Source organism: Sipha flava, unplaced genomic scaffold (genome assembly GCF_003268045.1).
Source record: "Sipha flava isolate LNK unplaced genomic scaffold, YSA_version1 284_pilon_pilon, whole genome shotgun sequence".
NCBI lineage: Eukaryota > Metazoa > Arthropoda > Insecta > Hemiptera > Aphididae > Sipha > Sipha flava.
The window spans coordinates 555,105-577,623 of NW_020272951.1; the positions used below are offsets into that span (position 1 = coordinate 555,105).

General features: G+C 28.2%; 1 protein-coding gene across 2 annotated transcripts in view; it reads right to left on the reverse strand.

The window, feature by feature from the left end:
• LOC112685623 overlaps positions 1 to 22,151 on the reverse strand; it is a 51,815-nt gene extending 29,664 nt beyond the window's left edge. The window contains exons 1-2 of one of the 2 annotated variants that reach the window (XM_025557561.1): positions 21,306 to 22,151; positions 4,994 to 5,089 (exon numbers count right to left, since the gene is read on the reverse strand). In XM_025557561.1, the coding sequence (XP_025413346.1) occupies positions 4,994 to 5,089; positions 21,306 to 22,043 (834 nt within the window). In that variant the 5' untranslated portion in view covers positions 22,044 to 22,151. The remainder of the gene's footprint in view (positions 1 to 4,993; positions 5,090 to 21,305) is intronic. The other variant, XM_025557560.1, reaches the window with a different exon arrangement.
• Between the last annotated feature and the right edge of the window lie 368 nt (positions 22,152 to 22,519).

Below are 22,519 nucleotides of genomic sequence, written 5' to 3' on the forward strand. Positions count from 1 at the left end.
TGCATAATACAAAAAAACATACCTAATATATATTGTCTAAATCTACAGTCTATGCCAATTATTATATATAATTTAAAATTCATATAAACATATTACATATTATATAAAAATATTTTCAATGTTTTCTTAATTTTATAAAAATAGAGTTACATAAAAATATCTTAGAAGATTTTTTTATAGAAAATAGCATAAACTACAAAATTGGCAATGTAAAGATTTTGCCTAATTTTAAAACTTAAGAGATTAAATGCAAAAAATTAATATTCACCCTCATTTTTAATATTTTAACCCCTCGAGGCACGGTTAACTTATCATACTAAAAATTTACCATCATTTTTTTATTTATTTTATAGAACAAAATTTGAGGTATTTGCATCAAATTTTCCATGTTAAAAAATAAGTACCGCTCTAATATATTAGTATATTACACAACAATACCAATACATATAATAAAAATCATAACCTTATATTGTAATTTATGTTTTAAGAAAAATGCCATGTTGTACATTTTATACTTCACAAATTTTAAGTATGTTTAAAATAAAATCTAGTACAATACGAAAGCCAGAAACATTAATTATTAAAATATAATTAAATTATATATTCAAGCTGATCACTTGGGTAACTAGTCTTAAGTAAGGATTCGTGTTGGTTATAAACTGTTATTCTTTGTGTATGCTGAATACTTTAGGATCAACACCGAATCACCGTTAAATTATAATAAGTACCTATATTTATACTACCGATATTTCACCCTTAATCTAAAGGAACGTGAGACATGAGCCCAAGGCCCTGAACTAATGGGGCCAACGACCGAAGGAGGCTACATCAAATATAATTTACATCTTTACATTATAACATATTGACGCAACATATCTCAACTAAATATTTGACTATCACGCTTAAATAATAAGTTATAATTTAAAAATAATATTAAATATTATTCAACTTAAAATTGAAATGCTATAAATACGACGATTACGTTTTTAGTGATACATTTAATAAACAAGTTATCGAAATGATAGGTTAGTGATAAGTGATAGATTGTAAAAAATATCGTTAATACATTTTTGAACTAAGAGGTAGGTCTAAAAACTTAGTTTCGAATTCCAATTAATTTTTATCATTTGGAAATTAGTATGTAATATGTCATAATAATCATACACTTGCTTTTAAAAGGATCCTTAAACTCTGTATGCCCAAAGACAACTGCTAAGCCAAAGATGGCTCTGATTCCCGAATTTTATGAAAATTTGGAGTGGTTAAGGAGTATTCGGTAAATGATCATTTCTGAATTTTTAAAAGAAAGTTAAATAGGTCTTCTTATATCTTAAAGAGATGTATTTAAATGTATAAATATTTATATATATATATATATATGTATTTTTATATAAAACTGATAAATTAATAGTTATAATCCCTAAGTATAGTTGAGAATATTAACAAAAAGGGTAGGTTTTAGATAAATTCTCGTTCCTAAATATTTTTAAATTCTTAAATCATTAATGACCAACGAGTTTTTAAAAATACTACTTAGAAAAAAGATCAAAATCTAACGTATCGTTCTAATAAGCTACCGAAAATACTAATGTGGTCAGATCCTCAGCAAATTCTTGACTCTTAACTTGTGGTGTACAAAACTAACTTTAAAATAAGGTAAAAGAGAAACTAATTTAATTGTAAACAGAAAACTGTATATTAATTTCAATAAAAATTAATAGTATAAAGCGTTATAAAAACGTTTCTTGAAAACCTATTTTTAATTTATAATTAAAATCATGGCGAACCTTATTTAGTTAATAATAATTAGTTATACTAAATTAATACAATAAATCATATTTAAAAATTATGTAGTCAAAATAAAATTAACTATACATTTTATTAATGATATTCATTATTGTATTTTATTTTAAATTATTTGAATTTTTTAAATAAAAAAATTAAAATATCTAAGATAACGGGGATTTAATTTAATATTTAAATATATGGAGCATGACGACCATAATTATTATTTATTATATAAATTATGAAATATTGATACATAATAGCGACTAAGGTCAAAATATCAAAATATTACTTTTATGTCAACTAACTAAAATTCTGTTTTTTGTGCTTTTTCATTTTCTATGAACTTAAAAAGGATTAAAATTTTAAATGACAGATAGTTTTAAAATAAAACTGTTCTCTAGTTGGGAAATTATTTTTAAGTAAACAGTTAAAGAACAATGAACCACCTTCAAATGACAATGAAATCGCTTAACATACTCGGTTTTAAATACACACGTCCACAACATTTGTAATTCAGTAACTTAAAAACAGCTAAATTAAAAATTAGAATATTATATATTTTATGTATGTCCAGTAACTTATAATCCCAGTAACCTCATAATACAAATTCAAGTGCGAACACACAAGTTCAACTAGGGTACTACATTTTATCCAAAGGGTATAAGAGAAATTATATTGTCTAGAACTCTAATAAAATTATCTGTCAACATGGCTAAGAATTAAACATTTCAATTGAAGATATCATTAATAAAATAAAAAATATATTGTTAATGAAATAAAAAAAAAAAGAGATAATATGACTACATTATTCGACGTATATTTTAACGAACTATAAAAATAAAAATAATATATTATGGAGTCCATAGAAAGTTAAAATGTTTAAATGTTCTCAATCTAGAACAAATGGATGTAGCCGTTTGGACGTGAGAACAAATGAACGTCAAAAAAATATATATATATATATATATATATATAAATCAGTAAATAAAATAAATAAGTTATTAATATTTATTTTAATATGTAAATTGCAATAACAAAAATATTCATTCAAAAAAAATTCACCATCGCGATTTGAATTAATTAATGACATCTTACATGTACACTTGAATGCAATTTGTACACGACTAACACGGTTATGGAGGTGTATTGTCGTGTCTCGTTTATCACCGTGTTTCGATAAAGTGTGATAATTATTACAAGTTTTAAAAACCAATAAGTTATATAAAAGTTGATATAAAAGGTACTACCTATTGCCAAAACGATAAAATTAGATTAGGTTTCATATTATGATACGATGCCATTAGTTATATTATAAACATAAAATATCAATGGTTTTATAACTTATAAATATATACAAATATTTTTTTTTTTTTTTACGTCCATTTGTCCCCACGTCCAAACGGCTACGTCCATTTGTCCCTATTCGAAATGTTCTATACCATTTTAACATGCAAAATGTTTCAAGACTTTCTATTCATTCGTTACTCTATGAATTTTAAAAAAATTAAAATTATATTAACTCTAAGTACATATACATTAGAGTTTACTCTGCTTAAACATAATATTATATTATTTATTATATAATATAATTGTAAAATAGGTATTAAAAACTTTAAATGTAATAAACATATACATATTCCTAAATTTAATAAAAAAAAACAACAACTCACATAATATTAAGATTATAATAAATATGTGAAATTATATAAATTGCAAGTATAAAAATATTATAAACCTTATTGAGAAATCAAATAATTTCATTACAAGCGATTAAATCAATGATTATTTTGCTCATGATCAGGGCTCGGAAGTTGTAGCACTATAAATTTTACTTTTAAGCTCTTAAATAAACATTTAAAAACTCTAAAATATGCGCTATAAATAGCACGAAAAATCAAAAAAATATGCATTTAACTTGAAAAAATATAATTTTTACAAATTATTGGGCTCATTAAACACAGTCTAGACTGATTGAATTATAAACTGTTAATAAAAATATTAAATTACTTAAAGATATTTGTAAAAATGTACTTATTATTAAATTATTTTATATATTTACCTTGGAAATTAACCTAGATTATTAAAATGATTGATAATTTAATTCAATGATATAATAAGAGAATAAAAACTAACTACTAATACATCAAATTGTGGATGAAAACATAAAATAATATTTGATGAGGTCTATTTATTTCCGATAATTAAAATATTTTTAAAATCATAACTAAGTAAATACAATTATTATCAACAAAATGTGATTATTTTCTACATTATGTGAAAATATACCCGAAAATAGCGCTATAAACCCTAAATTAGCAAAATAACAATAAAACCTGTAAATATGCAAAAAATAGCAAAATTAAATTAAGAAACATATTTGTATCTTACTTTGGATGTTCTAGGATGAACCAAGAAAAATATGCATTTGCTAGAACTTCCAAGCCCTGGTTATGATTGTTCTCTCTTAATTTTATAATATAAATTTTTATTTGAAATTCAATAAAAAAAAAAAAAAATACATTGGTACTGAGTATTAGAATATTTATAATTTTTCATTTAAATTTCAATCCCATTATAATGATACAATGATCTTATTATTTTATTTATTATCTATCCTAAATTTTTGTTATTTAAATATTTTAAACTTAAATGTTTAACTGGTTAAAGAATTATAGCTTTGATTATTTTTTTAACTTAAAAGAAAAATATAAGTTTTTTTTATCCAAACGAATACTATAATTTAAAATGTAATTTTTTTTCTCATACGACTTTTTAATGGCAAAACTAACAATTGTCAAAATATTTATTTTACATACACACGATCGAAGAAAGGTCGACTTTGTAAAACGTTACAAGGGTTTGCTCTTTAAATGTTAAATATGATTCTTCAATCTTTCTTTAGATTTTTCGAACCTTTGATATGCCATTTAAAAAATATTTCTTCAAAATGCGTCATCAACCCTTGACATCTGGACAGTTCTTTAAAGATGGACATCCTCCGAGAATAATCACTAATAATAACTAAAGGTCACGTAAGAAACTAATCTAATCGAGCTATCATCAAATACTTGAAATGTCCTAAATGTTTTCGTCCACTGTTGTTTTTGTTCAAGTTATTAAATACACTGGTCAGTGGTATGACAAAAAAAACAGAAACAAACATATCTCTACAACCACTAAATTTAATAGGGTAGGAAAAATTTACCAGTTCGAATGCCGTTGAGCCGCCGTCGTCAGATAAGTCGTTGTTTATATGGGGAGTACTATATTCACAATTTTGGTCGCACTGATGATTGGCATCCTAAAAAAAAAGAGAAAAATAATTATACGCTTAATCGTTATTAATTGGTTGCTAGTGCATTGAATAGTGTTTCATTTGCTTTTTTTTTACATCAAATACACAAAAGAAGTAAATTTTGGTAGAATTAAAAAAAAAAAGTTCTATTGTACATGTAGGTCAAGCATTAAATACATTTTTTTAAGCGCCATTGCGCAAAGGGTGTTCAAGAATAATATTCTGTTAGACTTTTGATGTGAAATAAACACTTGACCTAACTATTAATTTGCTATCGTTTCAAATATATAAAACTATATTATATTAATGTGTTATAATTATAAAAAAATTAATTCATAATTTAATATCATCTAAAAAAAGGCTTTTACATTATAATGGTCCACATTATATTATGGTCCCAAGCGATAACCGTTTTGCCGAGATAACATACATTATTGATTTCCAGAGCCTCAAGATGTATACATACATTCATTACAAATAGACGTCCGCATATTCACCGTATGTTGTCCAATCTATTTATCCATTTATTTTTTCAAAGAGTACTCTGGCTGCCAGTTGAAAACAAAATTCGAATGATGCTAATAAAAACATTATGTGACACTAAAACCTTTAGTTAAAGATGTAACCCATATACTATAAGAAATTTTGTTTTTATTCTAATACTATTGACTCATCAAAATATGCTTGTTTTTAATTTATTAATTATTTCGGTATTCAATATTAGATATGATTACGATAATTTGATTATAATTAATTTTTAACTCAAATTAAGTTTCATTTTTAAAAATGTTTATGTTTCTCCATTAAAATGTATTATAATTTTAATAAATAAATCTGATTTATACATTTAAAAATTAAAACCTATTCCTTTAGTACGTGAATATTTTATAAAACTGACACTATTATGTATAATTACATACACGTTTACCAGCGATGATTATATGTAGTTGACTATAAATTAAAATGTATTGAATATACAAATAACGTAAACAATCTTATTAGATAATTATAATATAAGTTTAGGTTACTTAGAAATACTTGCTTGAAAATGCTTGACATCAGAACTCTTAGAATTATCTATTTTGTTCTAGCTCAATCGGTATTATCCTATGGTATTTCTGTGTAAAACTGTACCTACTTACTCTACACATATTAATTTTTTATCTACTAATATTAATTTTTTGATTAAAATTATTTTAAGAAAACTAAAATTGTATTCTAATAATTTAATTTACTCTGAGCATAAAATTAGAACTATTAGAATAATATTATAATACAATAATAAAAAATTGTAACTTAGTTATATCACATTTTCACACTAATTTTGAAACACAAAATCCAATAATTAAATGAGTTTTTAAAAACTACGTAAATATAATATTAATTTATATTACTTTAATGACTTTAATAACTATAAGAAATATTTAATAAATGTACGGACCCTGTACAAACCAGGAGCGGTTACGGATTTAGTTAAAGAGGTAGAGAGGTATGAAATGAAGTGTATAGCATTACAAGAAGTAAGATGGGATGATTCTACAACAACCAAAATATCAAAAACAACAATTTTCAGTGGCAAGTGTAAACAAAATCATCAATTAAAAAGTGGTTTCGCAGTACTCGAATCTATCATATATGCAGTAAGAGAATTTAAGGACATAAACCCAAAAATATTGACCATAACCCTAAGAACAGATAATATGGCTGTAGTACTAATAAATGTCTACGCATCAACTGATGAAAAAGATGAAGAAGAAAAAGAGCTCTTTTATACCATATTGGAAGACGTGCATGAATCTGCAAAGGGAAACATTATTCTAGTTTTGAGTGACTTCAATGCAAAGATAGGCCGAGAAAGATATTAACGGGACATAATTACGGGACATAGCCTACACGAGTTATTGAATGACAATGGTATTAAGCTAGTGAATTTTGCGGCTAGAAAGGGCCTAGTTGTTAAAAGCACGATGTTTCCATGGAAAGATATACACAAGTATACTGGATACAAGTATTTGGATAGCACCAAATGGACTTTATAAAAACCAGATAGATCACATCCTCATAAATAACCGTTATAAGAATAGCATATAGAATATAAGAACATTAAAAGGAGCCGACTCAGATTCGGATCACTTGCTGGTAGGATGCTGGATGAAAGTAAAATTTAAGAAAACGAAAAACTGCAAACCAACAAGGAGGAATAACTATAATATTGATAAATTTAGTGAAAAAATGATATGTGAAAAATATAAGAACAAGATAGACAACATTCTAAAAAAAAAAAAAGCAAAGTGATAATGAATCTGTAAATGAGACATGGAAACAGATAAAGAAAATTGTAAATTATGCATCTATGGAAGTTCTTGGTAGGGCGAAGTCGATATCTAAACCCTAGCTTAACAAATTATGTGAAGAAGCGATTAAGAGGAGGAAATTGGTAAGACAGAAATGGCTAGAGGACATAAATAATAACGAAACCTTAGAAAGGTATAAACACTGTCGGAGGAAAACTAATAACATTTTAAGGTGTGAAAAGAGGAAATACGTAAAAGGAATGATTGATGGCGCAGAAATGGAATATAAAATCAATACAACGAAGGACCTAAATCAAAGAGTATAAACCTTAAAGGAGACTACAGAAAAAAGGAGAGATTTTTGAAAAACGATGATGGATCTTTGATAACTATGGAGGAAGAATTGGCCACAAAATGGGCAAGTTACTATGACAAGCTTTTAAACTGCGAAGAGCCAAGCGAAATTTTCCCTCTCAGTCAGAACACCAGAAATGATCAACAATGCCTAAGTCCGTCTTTAGAGGAAATCAAGTACCAGATACAAAATTTAAAGAATCACAAACCACCTGGAGAGGACGAGATAGTAGCAGAATTGATAAAGAATGGAGGAGAGGAACTAATTCAAAGAATACGGAAAATCATCACTTAAGTATGGGAAACAGAAGAAATACCTGAAGACTGGATAACAGCGATGATATGTCCCATATATAAGAAGGGAGAAGAAGGGAGATAAAAAGGACTGCAACAGTTACCGGGGAATAGTATTCTTAAATGTAGCATACAAAATATTTACTAGCTGCATTCTATCAAGTATGAAAAAGACATCTGAAAATGTAATTGGAGAATATCAAGGCGGTTTTAGGTCAGGTAGATCGACAACTGACCAAATATTTATTGTCAGACAAGTTTTACAAAAGACATAGGAGTTCAATAAGGGAATGCATATACTTTTTGTCGATTTCCAAAAAGCATATGTAGCCTACACCGAGAGTCTTATTTGTACTTTGGTAGAGTTTCACTTCCCACACAAACTTATAAATCTTATCAAGTCAAGTATTATGGAAACGTATATTAAAGTAAGAGTGGGAAATATAAAATCGGAACAAGTACAAGTACGGACAAGACTAAGGCAAGGAGACTTTTTATCGCCTATATTATTTTATAATGCATTGAAAAAAAATTGTAAAGGAAATGAATATGGGACAGCATGAAGGAATAAACTTACAGGGTCATACTATAGGACTATTGGCATACGCAGATGACCTGGTACTGGTAAATGAATCAAAAAAATAATTTAAGTCACTATTCAGGTGGCTAGAAAAGTCATCAGCAAAAATAGGTTTACGCGTCAACAAGTAAAGAAAACCAAATATATGGTGGTTAGAAGGCAAATCAAGGTAAAATTAGGCCTCTCCTTAAGGATAGATCAGTATAATTTCGATAGAGTGGATCGGTTAAAGTATCTGGGGACGATTCTAACAGAAGATAATCAAATAACAAAAGAGATAAAAGCAAGAATCCAGGCTGGAAACAAATGCTTTCTCAGTCTAGCGAATCTGTTAGGAGCTCGATCCTTGTCAAGGGAATTAAAAAAGCAATTATATACTACCTTAATAAGACCGATTGTTAATAATGGAACAGAGACTTGGGCAATTCGAAAAACCGACGAGAAAAGACTCCTAGTTTTTGAAAGAAAAATACTAAGAAGAATTTTTGGACCTGTGAAGGACAGTATAACTAATGATTGGAGGATAAGGAAAAACGAGGAATTAGACCCATTATACCAAAAACCGAACATCGTGGAAGCAATAAGAACTAAGAGACTAAAATGGGCAGGACACGCTTGAAGAAACCAAAACTCACACTCCGTACAGTACTGGAAAAGAACCCCACAGTAAAAAGACCCATTGGAAAACCAAGAATGAGATGGGAAGATGTAGTAAAAAATAATGTGGATGAGCTAAAGAGGAAATTATTGGAAGATGCGAGCAACTAACCGAGATGTATGAAATGGTGGATATATGCTGGGATGGTCCTAGAAGCCGCTAACACCAAAAAATAAAATAAAATAAAATAAAATATTTAAACAACATTTTTTCTTGTATTTAAACGTTTATTATCTTGTTAATTTAATTTTTTAGTATTATATTCTTATGTAATAAAATTATTTTTTTGTTAATACTTTTAGTATCAACTCAACTGATTAGTTTCCAGCATATTTTTATTGGATGTGTTTGCAACTTGTTTATTTTTATTTTATTTGTTCTTAATTTGTACTCTGTTGCTACAAATAAATATATATTTATAGTTATTATAATGTGTTAGAACAGTAGTGAGAAACTTTTTTGGACCCTTGGACCACACTCACAAATTAAAAATGGATCACGGGCCAAACAATACAAAAAATTTATAGGATTCTCAATGAAATTTCCTAGTTTTGGAATTTAATGCGGACCGTAAAAAAGATACGTGTGTGTTGGATACGACCCGCGGCCGCCGGTTACCGACTACTCTGTTAGAACATTCATTATATTTAGTTTGATTATCAATACTTCTTAGAGTTTTAATTTTGTTATTAATTATTACATTATAATATACTAATACTAGAAACACAAATTAATAGATGCTTAGAAAACTAATTGATAAGTTTTTTATTTTATTTAAATTTCAACGAAAAGATCACAAAGTTGATTCAGATTAATTAATTAACGTCTATTAATCAAAATATAAAGAGATTTTTAAATTTAATAGCGTATAATTGTTAACGGATATCCTAGTTAAAAAAAGAAAAAATATATCAACCAAATTAAACGATACGCTCAACTTCCCCGGGTCAGGGTGATTAATACGTTATGATAACATTAACACATTGAAATAAAAGAAGTATTAATTACTTAAAGTTTTAATAGCTGACATTATTACTAATAATACATATATCTACATGCGTTTTAAAATATAATTACCTATAAATAAAATTTTTATTTCATTTGGAACTTATAATTTAGAATTATTAAAAATATATTCGTCAAATTTTGATTATTAAATGTACTTTAGTTTATTTTTATTCTAATTTACAAAACAATTTATAAAAATAAAATTTTTTGTGTACGAAGAATCCAATTATAAAAAAAAACATCCATAATTTAAAATAATTTTTTAGAAAAGACATTTAGGTACTTCAAAAAAAAAAAAAAAAATTATATGAGTACAATTAAAATGAATAACATTTACTAGAAAAATATTCTGTGAAGTATAAAAAATAAATCAAAATATCAATCAATTAACCATTGAATAATTATAAAAATAATATATTTCAAAACGATTATCAGATAAAAAAAAGAGTGTATAAAAAATAAACACTTTAAATTATTAAATCAGAGAACCGTAATTCTTAAATTTATTGTTTGTAAGTGTATTTTAAAAACATATACATATGAAAATATGTTTAAATAAGATTTAAAATTTGACTGATATTTATAGATTTTCCTTAAAAAAAATAACATTAGTTCAAATTAATAAATTTGATTCAAAATGATTAATTCATCTTTAACTTGTAGTTTTTAAATAGTTTAAATTTGAAAATTGTTTCCTTCAGTTATAGTTTCTTAATTATTTAGTTGTACATACATATAAAGTAGATAACATAAAATATGGTTAAATTTGTTTTTGATATAATTTAAATATCATTCAGTGAACATATATAATTACATATTTTATGATTAATATGTTAAATTAAAATAAAAATTCATAACTGACCTAAAATACACTAAAATAGTGTTATTAATTTCATATATTTATTCAATAACTGTTATGTATTCTAAAAAATAATTTTATACACTGACGTTCATAGGTGTAAGCAGAAGATATGCACAGTATGCTGCTGCATACTTTGAACACAAAACCTTGTTTCTAAAAATACCAAAAATGAATTAAAAGCATAACATACTTGGTTTTTAAATTTATATTCTATGATTTTATATTCAAATCAATTATTATTATATTTTTATATTTAGTCCTAAAAATTCTTATTTATTTTTAAAACACAAATTATACACTAATGTACTAACAATTTAATTTATTAACAAAATCAAGAAGAAGTATGCTTCAAGAGAAATTAAATAGCTGAATACTTTTAACTACAGAGCAACAAATGGCTAACCATTTTTTCTAGAGATTATTGATGATTTCAAAAACTCAACTGAACGCAGAATTGTGGTTATTATCTTATTGATGGCTAATCAATTATAATTATTTGTTTATCAAATTTATTTTGTTTTTTCATTGGAATATATAACTAGATTTTGTTTATTTACACTATTTAAACATATTACTCAAAAAAATTTAAATTGTCATATATTTAATGTTTTTTTTTTTTTTTTAATTTGTTTTAAATTTGAATTTAATGATTTTTTTTAATAAAAAAAAAGTAAAGATTTTAAATTAAAAAGTTATTTAGACATCTTTGTGTATATTTTTACCAGAATTTCAAATTTGAAAATAACGTCCAAATCGGGAAGGAGAGGATGTAGTAGCAACCTTTTTAATACCCTTAGAAAGAAATCTTTTCACGCCTATGCCGACGTTTAATAAATTACAATATTTATTTTCATACATTAAGCTAATAGTTTTAATGGTTATTCGATTGGTACATTATTAATATCATTAAAACTTTAGATAACTTGTTGAAACTACGTATTACAAAAATACAAAATATAATTATATTATTTTCACTCAAAAATATAAATTCAAAATCGCAAACAAATTTGTATACATTCAAATATTTTAAAATATTTAAAAAATAATAACTATTGAACTCTGTTTCAAATAGGTTATTTGAACAGAAATGATAACTTTAGATAGGAAAACTTTGGAGTTAAATCGTAAGAAGTATTTTCGAATAAACATTGTATGCATGTGAATAAATTTATTTAAATTATTATTTTTAATATTAGAATAGATATTACGTTATTGTAGTAATTGTTCATTAAAAAATGTAATAATATAACTTAACATTTGGTTACATAGAACAATCATTATAAAACCAATTTTTAAAGAATAATTTTGATAAATTTAAACATTTAAATATTACAGTAATTTATATTAAAATAATAGAATTTAGTGAATCCTGTAGTATTTTAATACCTAGTTTATAGTATATTAAGAAATTTAAATGCTTAGTTTCGTACGTGATTTATCAATCAAAAGGAACTGAGACCTAAGCCTTCTTGACATTATAAGTCTATAGTTATGTCAATGCATTTGTGGCATTCGAATGAAATGAAAATATTCGTCTCTTGAATAATATTCATATGTTTTATCATATATTTGATGAACGTGAACCATAAAAAACATCGGAAAGACTATCGATGGATAGTTTTATTAGTAATTTATCTTGGAATTTTTACAGAGCGAAAAAAGGGTTCATCAAACACGTATTTTTTACTATTTCATAACAAAGCAGGCATTTAATAATGTAACATATCGAAATAAATAGAAAATATTATATTTTATTATTTGTAGTAAAAAATCATTATAGTCGTCGATATATTTTTAAGTATAATTTCAATTTTATACATACAATAAAAATCGATCATGTGTCTTTGTTGGACCATTTGTTGTCTAATTGTCGCTATCATTTTGTACAGTTTATTTAAATAAATTTGTATTGATATGGTACTATAAACATTGAAAACATCGGACGTTTATAATGTTATTTATTTTTTTATCTAGAGAACTGAATTTTCAAGAATTTTGTTGCGTAAAAATGCAACTAAGGGTTTCACCCGGAACAATATTATCATTGAATCTTTAAATATGACAAGCTAGCCAAAGAAACTACAGCAGTAAAATCTCACAAAAGTTATATGTACGAAAAAACACATAGTCATCCCTCTCCAATAGTTCTCCGGCTAAGTACATAATATTATGAATGTAAATACAGTGCAAATACTGTCGTAGCGGGACAAACGACACGCGCGCGTTTATTCTTTATTCTCAATCGGGAATCACCACGTTTGACAGTACAAGACACACACAACCCGACTACAAAGACACACACACACTGTTTCTCTTTTCTCTTTCTCGCACACGCACTCTCACGCGCGCGCGCACATACCGTTGTCTACCGGGTGGCATAGTATTATGGTGTAGTAATAGGGAGCCCGTGACAGCAATCAATAGTGTGCCCGTAGCACACGCTACCGTACACGCGGCGGACCCACGAGTGTTCGCGTTAACCGTTTGCGGACGGCCTACAATGACGACGACGGCACGCGGAAAAACCGACACTAGGGCGACAACGGTGATCACGAGGTTAGGGATTAAAAACTACGAAGGAGTGTCCGTGCTAGCGACGAGTACATCATATAAAACGGAAACGACAAGAGGAGAATAATAATAATAATAAAAGTAATGATGATGATGATGATGATGATAATAATAATCATAATAATAATAATAAACTTACTGGCCGCGTGAGGTGACGACGACGACGACGACGAAAACGATTGCTATGGTCGAGCGACGGGGGAGTAGCGCTATCACCCGACGGCTGGGCGGCGGCGGTCGTTTGTCGAACGATTGTAGTGCACGGTTTGAATGAAAAAATTTGATTTAATCGTTACGCGGGGAGTTGTGATAAAAAAACGTTTGTTCGACGCGCACTACGACGACGATATAGTATAAGCATTAACAATAACGGTAAAAACACGCGATGATAATATATGCCACAGAGTAATTATGGCGGATACGCGAAAAAAAAAAAAAAAAAATTTTAAATAAAATAAAAAAAAAAACAAAATAGTGATTATAACACTACGGAACGGGGCTTGTTGCTCCACGGCGAGCTTTACGACACTGGGCTCGGAAAGACTTTTCGGGAAACACCCCGCTGTCATTGGTTGGCACGGTTCGGCGGCGCAACCGTGTACGCGTATATGATAATGTGGCGGCGCGCGCGGGCGAAAACCGTGTGGACGGTTTTTTCGCGGCGCGCGCGATTCCCGTGCACGGGGACGGACGTCAGGCGGGTGGACGGGGACCAAATCGATTTTCCGCCGTCGCCGTCTCGGCCACCACCGCCGCCGAGCCGCTGCAGCAGTCGCTGTGCGCGCCACAGCAGTCGCCGACACGGCCGCAGCCGCCACCGCCAAAAACTTTTGCCGATATCATTAAGATCGAAGCGCACAGATAGCGCTATCGGCCACGCCGAGAGACTTGTCCTCGACACACCAAGATTGTCGGGTGGCCGCCTGAAATCCGCCCCAGGTTTTCGCGCACTCGGATTAAAAACACGCGTGGAATTAATAAGTTGATGAAAAATTAAAATACCTATACGAACAGTTATAAAAATATCGTTTATTGTATAAATATAATGTCCGAAGAAAAAAACAGTTGGGAAATGACTCACAGACGAGTACAGGTTGAATATAATACACAGACACCCATACATATGCATATATATAATAAGAGTCCAAGGCGCAAACGGAAAGATTATTTCCAAATAATAATTTTAAGTACAATCGCGAACGAAAAGTATAAAGAATAGAACACGATACCACTAAATAATATTTTTCATTACATTTCAGTTCCAACTCAAAGAACGACATATTATAAAAATTAACTTTAATCCATAAATATTTTAATTTTTAACCTTAAAGAAAGGTACGTTATTTCTTTAACTAATTATTGTAGTAACTGAATATATATATTTTTATCTGAAACTCATAAGACATAACTTCATCAAATAATAAAAATAAAACTTAAACCTAAAAATAATAATTTATTTAAATGTAAATTTACTTAATTATAATACAAAATAAATGAACACACGACATTTTCTATTTGTTTTTCATGATGTGCTGACTCTTGGTTTCCAATATATTTTCTAATCGTTTTCTAACAATAATGACTGAAGTGTATTGATTTTCTAGAAATATTGTGTAAATAATATCAAAAGTAATCAAAATTCATATAAAATGGTTTCAAAACTTAAGTCACGTAATATGTCATAATATTATGTTGAAATGCAAATTGTCAGTAACCACGATGAGACTTTTAGTAATAGAGTTTAACCCACAAATCTATTAATTCCCTTGGATTTGTGTATTAAGTAAATACTCAAACATTAAATAACTGGTTTTGACAAAACATTCATCCATTCATAAAATTTATATTTCATTAAAGTGGTTCTAATAAAAAACATAACTACACAAAAAATATTAAACATGACAAAATCATAATAGAAGGATATTCCTTTATTACTTTTATAATTATACTGTATCTAATCAAAGTTCTAGATTTTGAATTAAAACATTCTTTTTCTTAACTCTCAGTCAATAAAAATATAATAATTTTACTTAAATGTGTTTTATGTTACTAAAAATAAATTTAATACATATTGAATTTTATTCTTAAGGGGGTTGTAGTCGATTAAATGAAGGTGACATTTAAATCAAAAAGCCAGATAAAACTAGAGGAATTTATTTTGACTGATTTTAATTTTGAAAACATATTATGATTGAATAGTAAGTTTACTAGATTTAAACAGAAATAATAATTTTTAATATTCCAATTATTGAGTGTCATTCTAAATATTGACCGAAAATTATTACAGATTAGACTTACATACACACACATAAACACACTTATTTTCTTTACTTTGCACACACAAGTCATCTTCATGTTTTCACTTTAAATATCTGGTATTCATTCCCTTAAAACACGTCCAAATATTCAAAAATTTCTTTTATCAAAAAAATTGAAATGGGGTGGGCACATATGGCGAGATAAAAACAGTCCAATAAGACAAGTTTTGGTATCTAAACTAAATAAAACACACTAACGTTGGCTAGATCGGGTAAAGAAAGATTTATTTCAAATAGACGAAACCGTAAAAATTGAGTATGCAGACAACAGATACCTATGAAGAAGTTTAGAAAAAACAGCGAAAAGCCTCAATGAACTGAGAAACTAAAAAAAAAATATGACCGATTAGAGTTTTCTTAATACTAATAATACAAAAATACATTATACAACAATATACTTAAAAAAAAAATAATTCCTTTTATATAATAATATATGTATTGATGTTAAATTTATAATAAATATTATTAGTACAAGTTTCTTAAGTTGTAAAAATGATTAAGATTTAGAAAGTATAATGGCCATTTCTTATATGGTTTTGATCCAAAAAGTCTAGAAAAATAAAAAGAATGGCATACAAATATGTTTGAAATTATAGATTAAAATCAAAGAGAAATATCTAAATTTCTAATATTATTTTATATATTACCTTTTTAAAAGAATGAATAATAAATATGAGTAAGAGCCTAAAATAATATAATTCTAACTAACAGGGCAGGCCCAAGCAAAAATAGTGCACTAGGCAAATCAAATTTTGCCGCCTTTAAAAAAAAAATTGAGCTCTTATTTTAACTTAGCCCCTCCTCCTATTTTGTATGTGATATATCTACTTAAAAAAATTTTTTATTTTTTATTTTATGAATAAAATTATATGTAAAAAGACTTAATAATGATTTCTATTACTATTGCTCAAAATCCATCACTACCACGACTATCGGATATGTGGTTATTTATATTTTTTGAATAATTGAAAACGCCCAGCGTAGGCCGTAATATAAAGTAATATAATAACTTTAGACAATATTATTTTATTATATAGGTAAGTGGTTTTAATGAATGAATTAATTTAAATATTTTTCTTATAAAACACCAATAGAACTAAAAGAATGTTCGAGTCAATTTTGAAAATGCCGCCCCTACTAGTTAGGCAGGTGCCTAGCTCGCCTATACCTTGAGCCGGCCCTTCTAACTAATCAAGAATAATAAAAATAAAAATTACAATTCATTATTTTAGAAACCATTTTATAATATAAATGTATTATGCATATTTATAATATTTTGTGTAACACAAAGTGATTTTAAGGAATTGATTTCAAGTGCAATCATACAAAAAGAGACAAATAAAGAGTTTTGGATCAGTTTGAGGTAGTACTGTAACTTCACACTTTTAAAATTCGTCCGGACAATCACCCATATTTGCTATACTTTAAAAATAAGTTTGACTTACAATAGGTTATACGATACAAATAATATATACTTGAAATAAAATGATTCACTCACAGTAAATTTTTTCATTACCACTTTTCCAACAAAACTCTACGAATATTCTTGCTAAACATCCCTTGAAATCGTAATTTTACTAATATTTTTAAATAATAATATCTATTGTGATAACTTTTGACGCCTTTTTATGGATTGCAAAATAAATCTATGTACTAGTCTGTACCAAAAATAGCTAGTTTTACTCGAAAAATAACAAAATATAAATTTGCACGGGTATCAAGAAATACTTCCTGGTATGATGAAAATGCAAAAAAAATCGTATGAATCACGCACTGATATAGCAATATACAATAATGCAGTACATGAATAAACCGAGACAAGTGTAGCTCTGTTCGTACCATACTTTTTTCTGTTGATAAAACAATTATTTTTTAAGCTTAATTTTTTTATGTATACTTGCAGATGACATAATCATGTATTTATTGCGTCTCTGCATACTCTATGATGATTTATCGAGTAAAATCCGAAAAATAAATAATATGTCATCGTAATTATAAAGCGTAGAATCAACACATTTAAAAGCGCTTGATAGCTAGTCACTATACTGTCTTAAAATTAAAGATTAATAACACTAGTATAATAATTGTACAACGTAACACGGTTTCATATAAGATAATATTAGTACAGTTTCTGTATAATATTCATGAATCACAGCGATTAATTTTGTTTCGCAAGTGTTCTCTATACGATGACCGGGTCACCAACGGCAAGTCTAAGCATTTTAAAAATTTTAACCGCGTTCATTGATTTTAGTTTGAAGTAGGCGTTCTGCGGCCAAAACCGAACGCGGAGTTAAAATGTCAACGAGAAAACATCTAATCGTCCTGAGACGTCTGTTACAATTCAATCGCGGTCGATTCGTCGTCTTGATCTGGTCACGTTACACCCGAGTTCCTCGAAATCGAAGGACGCGTTTGGTGGGGGGAGGGACCAAAAAAAAAAAAAAAACAGAATACAATAGAAAATGTGGTAAAAAAATATACACATATCCGAGTGCGTGTATGAAAAATCGCACAGCCGGTTGCACAGTGTGCGTCTGTCGTGGGCTGAAGGGACGCGTCACTCCGAGAGAGAACGCAAGCGCCCCGTACGCCATTTCTACTGAGGAAATAGTGGTTATCCGTGCGGGTCGATAGTATTCCGCCCGTGGCAATCGCGCGCGCACCACGACAATGATCAGGCCGGAATTCACTCGTCTATCTCTCGTTCTAACAACTATTTTGAACGCTCGAATGGCGCCCAACTCCTACGCGGTGCACCATACAATATGCGTGCATGCATATTTGCAATGCTAACGTGCCGTACCGTCACACTTGTGCACCGCACGGAAACTCGAGTACAATACTTCCGCTTCTTTGGTGTCCCCCAAACGTATACCGTATGCGTATTGTTAGTAATGGACCATCGAACGCAAACCGTGTGGTACGAAATTCGAACCTGATGGTTGTGTACTAAGGTTTGTTATTCGAAATCGAAAAAATGTTTTTAAAAGTCTTCATAATACCAAATATCAAAACATAGATTTGAAAATCGTACAGACATAATTTTATCAGTGTCTAATACTATTTACATTATTTTCTTAAAAAGTTTTGACTAATCAAACTCATGTATTCAAACCACTGGTGCGGTATTTTCATCGTATTCCTTAACCCTTAGGGTTAAATTTAATTGGAGTTATAGAAAAAAAAATAGATATAGTTTCGTTTGACTTCCAAAACTATACGATTAGAATCATCTCTAAATGAAATACAGTAGTGTGGTAAGCAGTTTTCGGAATGCAGCCCTTAAGTTTTAAAGAAGTGATTAGTCGTTACACCCTGGATTAACAAGATTAACATCGATATTAAATATAAATATGTTAACTTTAAAAATTTGATTACTAAATAGTACTATCACCAATCAATGGGATAAATTAACCACGCAACTGTCTACATATGTAAATCACTAATGATGGTCGGACTCACTTTTAGTTAGGTAAGGTTAAATAACTACATATAGCCTATAATAACCCCTAAACATGAACAATTTGTAATATTATGTATTATACTTGTATATGCAGATATGTATTAATAAAAATATAACAAAATATAAGAGAGATTTTCAAAATTATGTGAATATAATCAGGTAAATAATTAAAAATTAAATTATTCTTTGATACAAAATGACATATTTATTTAGATACATCGAATATTTCCATTATAATATCAGATAAAACATGAGTTTAGTGACAAAATTAAATTATATTAAATTTTTAAATATGTCTGTTTTGAACATACATAAATGTATAAAACCATTCTAAGGCTTAAAAACGTAATTAAACTTTAACATGAAGTCTTAGTTCCATTTTAAACTATGCACGCACCATAAAAATATTATAGAATTTATATTTCAACTATCTTTGTATATAAAATTAAAAATTTATAAAAAAAACCGTTCATTTTTTGTTAGCTTCATGTTATAAAACTTCAGCTTTACTTTCCAATAAAATTATTTATTAATTACTTAGTTATAATTTGTTATCATAATGAACTGTTGATTCATTGATCAACCCCCGAACAGAAGAGGGAAATGAAAAATTAGTGTTAAAACTAATTAGTGTCTTATAATTAAGACTGAATCACGTATCCGCGTATACCTCGTCGTGGCAAATCTAATTTCAGATTTTAAAATTATTAATGCCTTTTATTTATTTTCAATTAAAATGTTTATTATTAAAGCGTGCAATATAATATACTATAAAACGATTGACTAAAATTTAAGGTCACTAATTCGTGGTAATTATTACCTTACCGCTAAGAAATGCATATGTATAAAATGTAAGGTACACTGTGTACAGAACATTATAGACGCATAATTGATGCACATCAGTAAAACCCAAATAAAATACGTATTTATATTATGAAGAATAATACAACCACAATACCAATAGCATGTACTAATGTAACTAATTAGTCAATACAGTCACAAAATAAAATTTTTGAATTCGATCAAAAAATATAATACCAATCCAATAATTTTATATTTATCTTGGTCGTTTTATAGCAATAGAGTAAGAAAAAATATTGATTTCTACACATTTTTCAATCCAATTGTGATTTGAAAAATAGGGATATCAATCTTTCGAATATTATTTTAACCTATAGGTAAATAAATAATTAATAATAATTTCAACGAAATATTATAAATAGTCTCAATTGGATTATTTTTTAAGAATTTATAAAAAAATGAGGAAATTCATTGTAATGGAAACATCATACATTTCCATATTTATAGTTATTATTGACAGTTAAAATAATCTTTTATGGATATAGCTGAAAACAGAGAGAGGTGAAGGACAATTTGTTGTACGGAATGGTCTTAAAAGCAGGAAATCCTCCAAAAAATATATTTTTCAAGTGCATATAATTTTAAAATTAATTTTTTAAATTTATCTAACTGCATGATAAAATATTATGAGTATATCAATTAGAAAATAAATTTTCAATGAGTATATTCACATAAAAAATATGTTTGGTTTAATGAATAGATTTTGATTAATATAAACACTCAATCAACTAAAAGTATTAGTTTACCATGTTTAATTTATAAAGTTATGTATTTAATATTGATGTGTTGTCTAATATCAAATTTTACAATCCCATATTTGTCAAAATACTAACAACACATTAGTATACTTATCCTTGCACAAATCCAAATTATAAGTAAATTATGTTAAATTATTGATAATCATTAATTATAGCACTCGTTATAATATATTATATATTTTAACTAAAACAATTTACCTCTTCATCGATAAATAAACTCTCCTCTTCAGAATATTCATCTGTCAGCTTAACGGAGCTATCGATCCAGGAATTTACTTTATCCGCAACGTCTTTTGGACATTTTGTCTCCGATGTCTCGCCAACTAAATCATTTTCGACCATATTCGTTGGATTATTAACAATATCATCTTCAGCTATGTACTCAACGTCATCACCATCATCATCTTCTTTGTCATCTTCATCTTCATCTTCTTCTTCGTCATAATCCTCTTCATCAACAACGTTGCCTTTCTCGAGGGCATCATCTTCTTCAGAAATGGTTTTCGTGGAGTCTCCATTTGATTTTTTTTGACTGTCCATCAACATTGTGTTTGCAACCAATGTGAATCGTAGCCCTGAACTGACATTGAATAGTCGAGGTTTCTTTTTCTTAACCTTACATTTTTCGAAGACGTTTCGAAAACCTTGGAACTTCTTCTCGATATCCTCAACTGTATCCTCTTCCAGCACATGGCCATCGCCTATTTTTGCACCAACTTCGTCTGCATGCATCGATGGAACATAGGACTCCGGTACATTAACTCTATGACGATGCTTTCGGCGTCTTCCATTCGATCGGTAGAAAACACGAAACAGGGATTTTTGCCCACGATTACGGACATTACCAGATCGTACGTCGTACACACAATTTGGTTTTGGAGGACTAATACCAAGCAACTTCGTTACGTAATACTTACAAGTGGCCGCCGTATCCATCGCAGGTATGCACTATTCAGACACATTGTCGATTACTAAATTTCTTATGTTTCAAACACAATTAATAATTATAATTACTACCGTTATAGTAACAATACACCATAGTACCGTTCACACGCACATACACATAAATATATACATACATTTATACTGAGTTTACATGTGTGGTATGAGCGGATAAGGAGGCATTCGTGCGAACATTTGTGCAAACAAATGTGCCGACGAGGGGACATAAATAATAGCACAATTACACCGGTTTTAATGTATACACTTTGAAGGTCATAAATATATAGAGGCCCTGCTTATCGTTTTCAGCCCAATACAATCAAAATATTCTGCTCAGCAATTTAAAAAATAAATAACACTAATATATTAAGTATTAAATTTAAATAATTGTTTAGTATTTGTGCGCTGTTGAAAATTCAATATTTTCTGTGAAAAAGAAAATTGTTAATATTTTCAAAATATTATACACT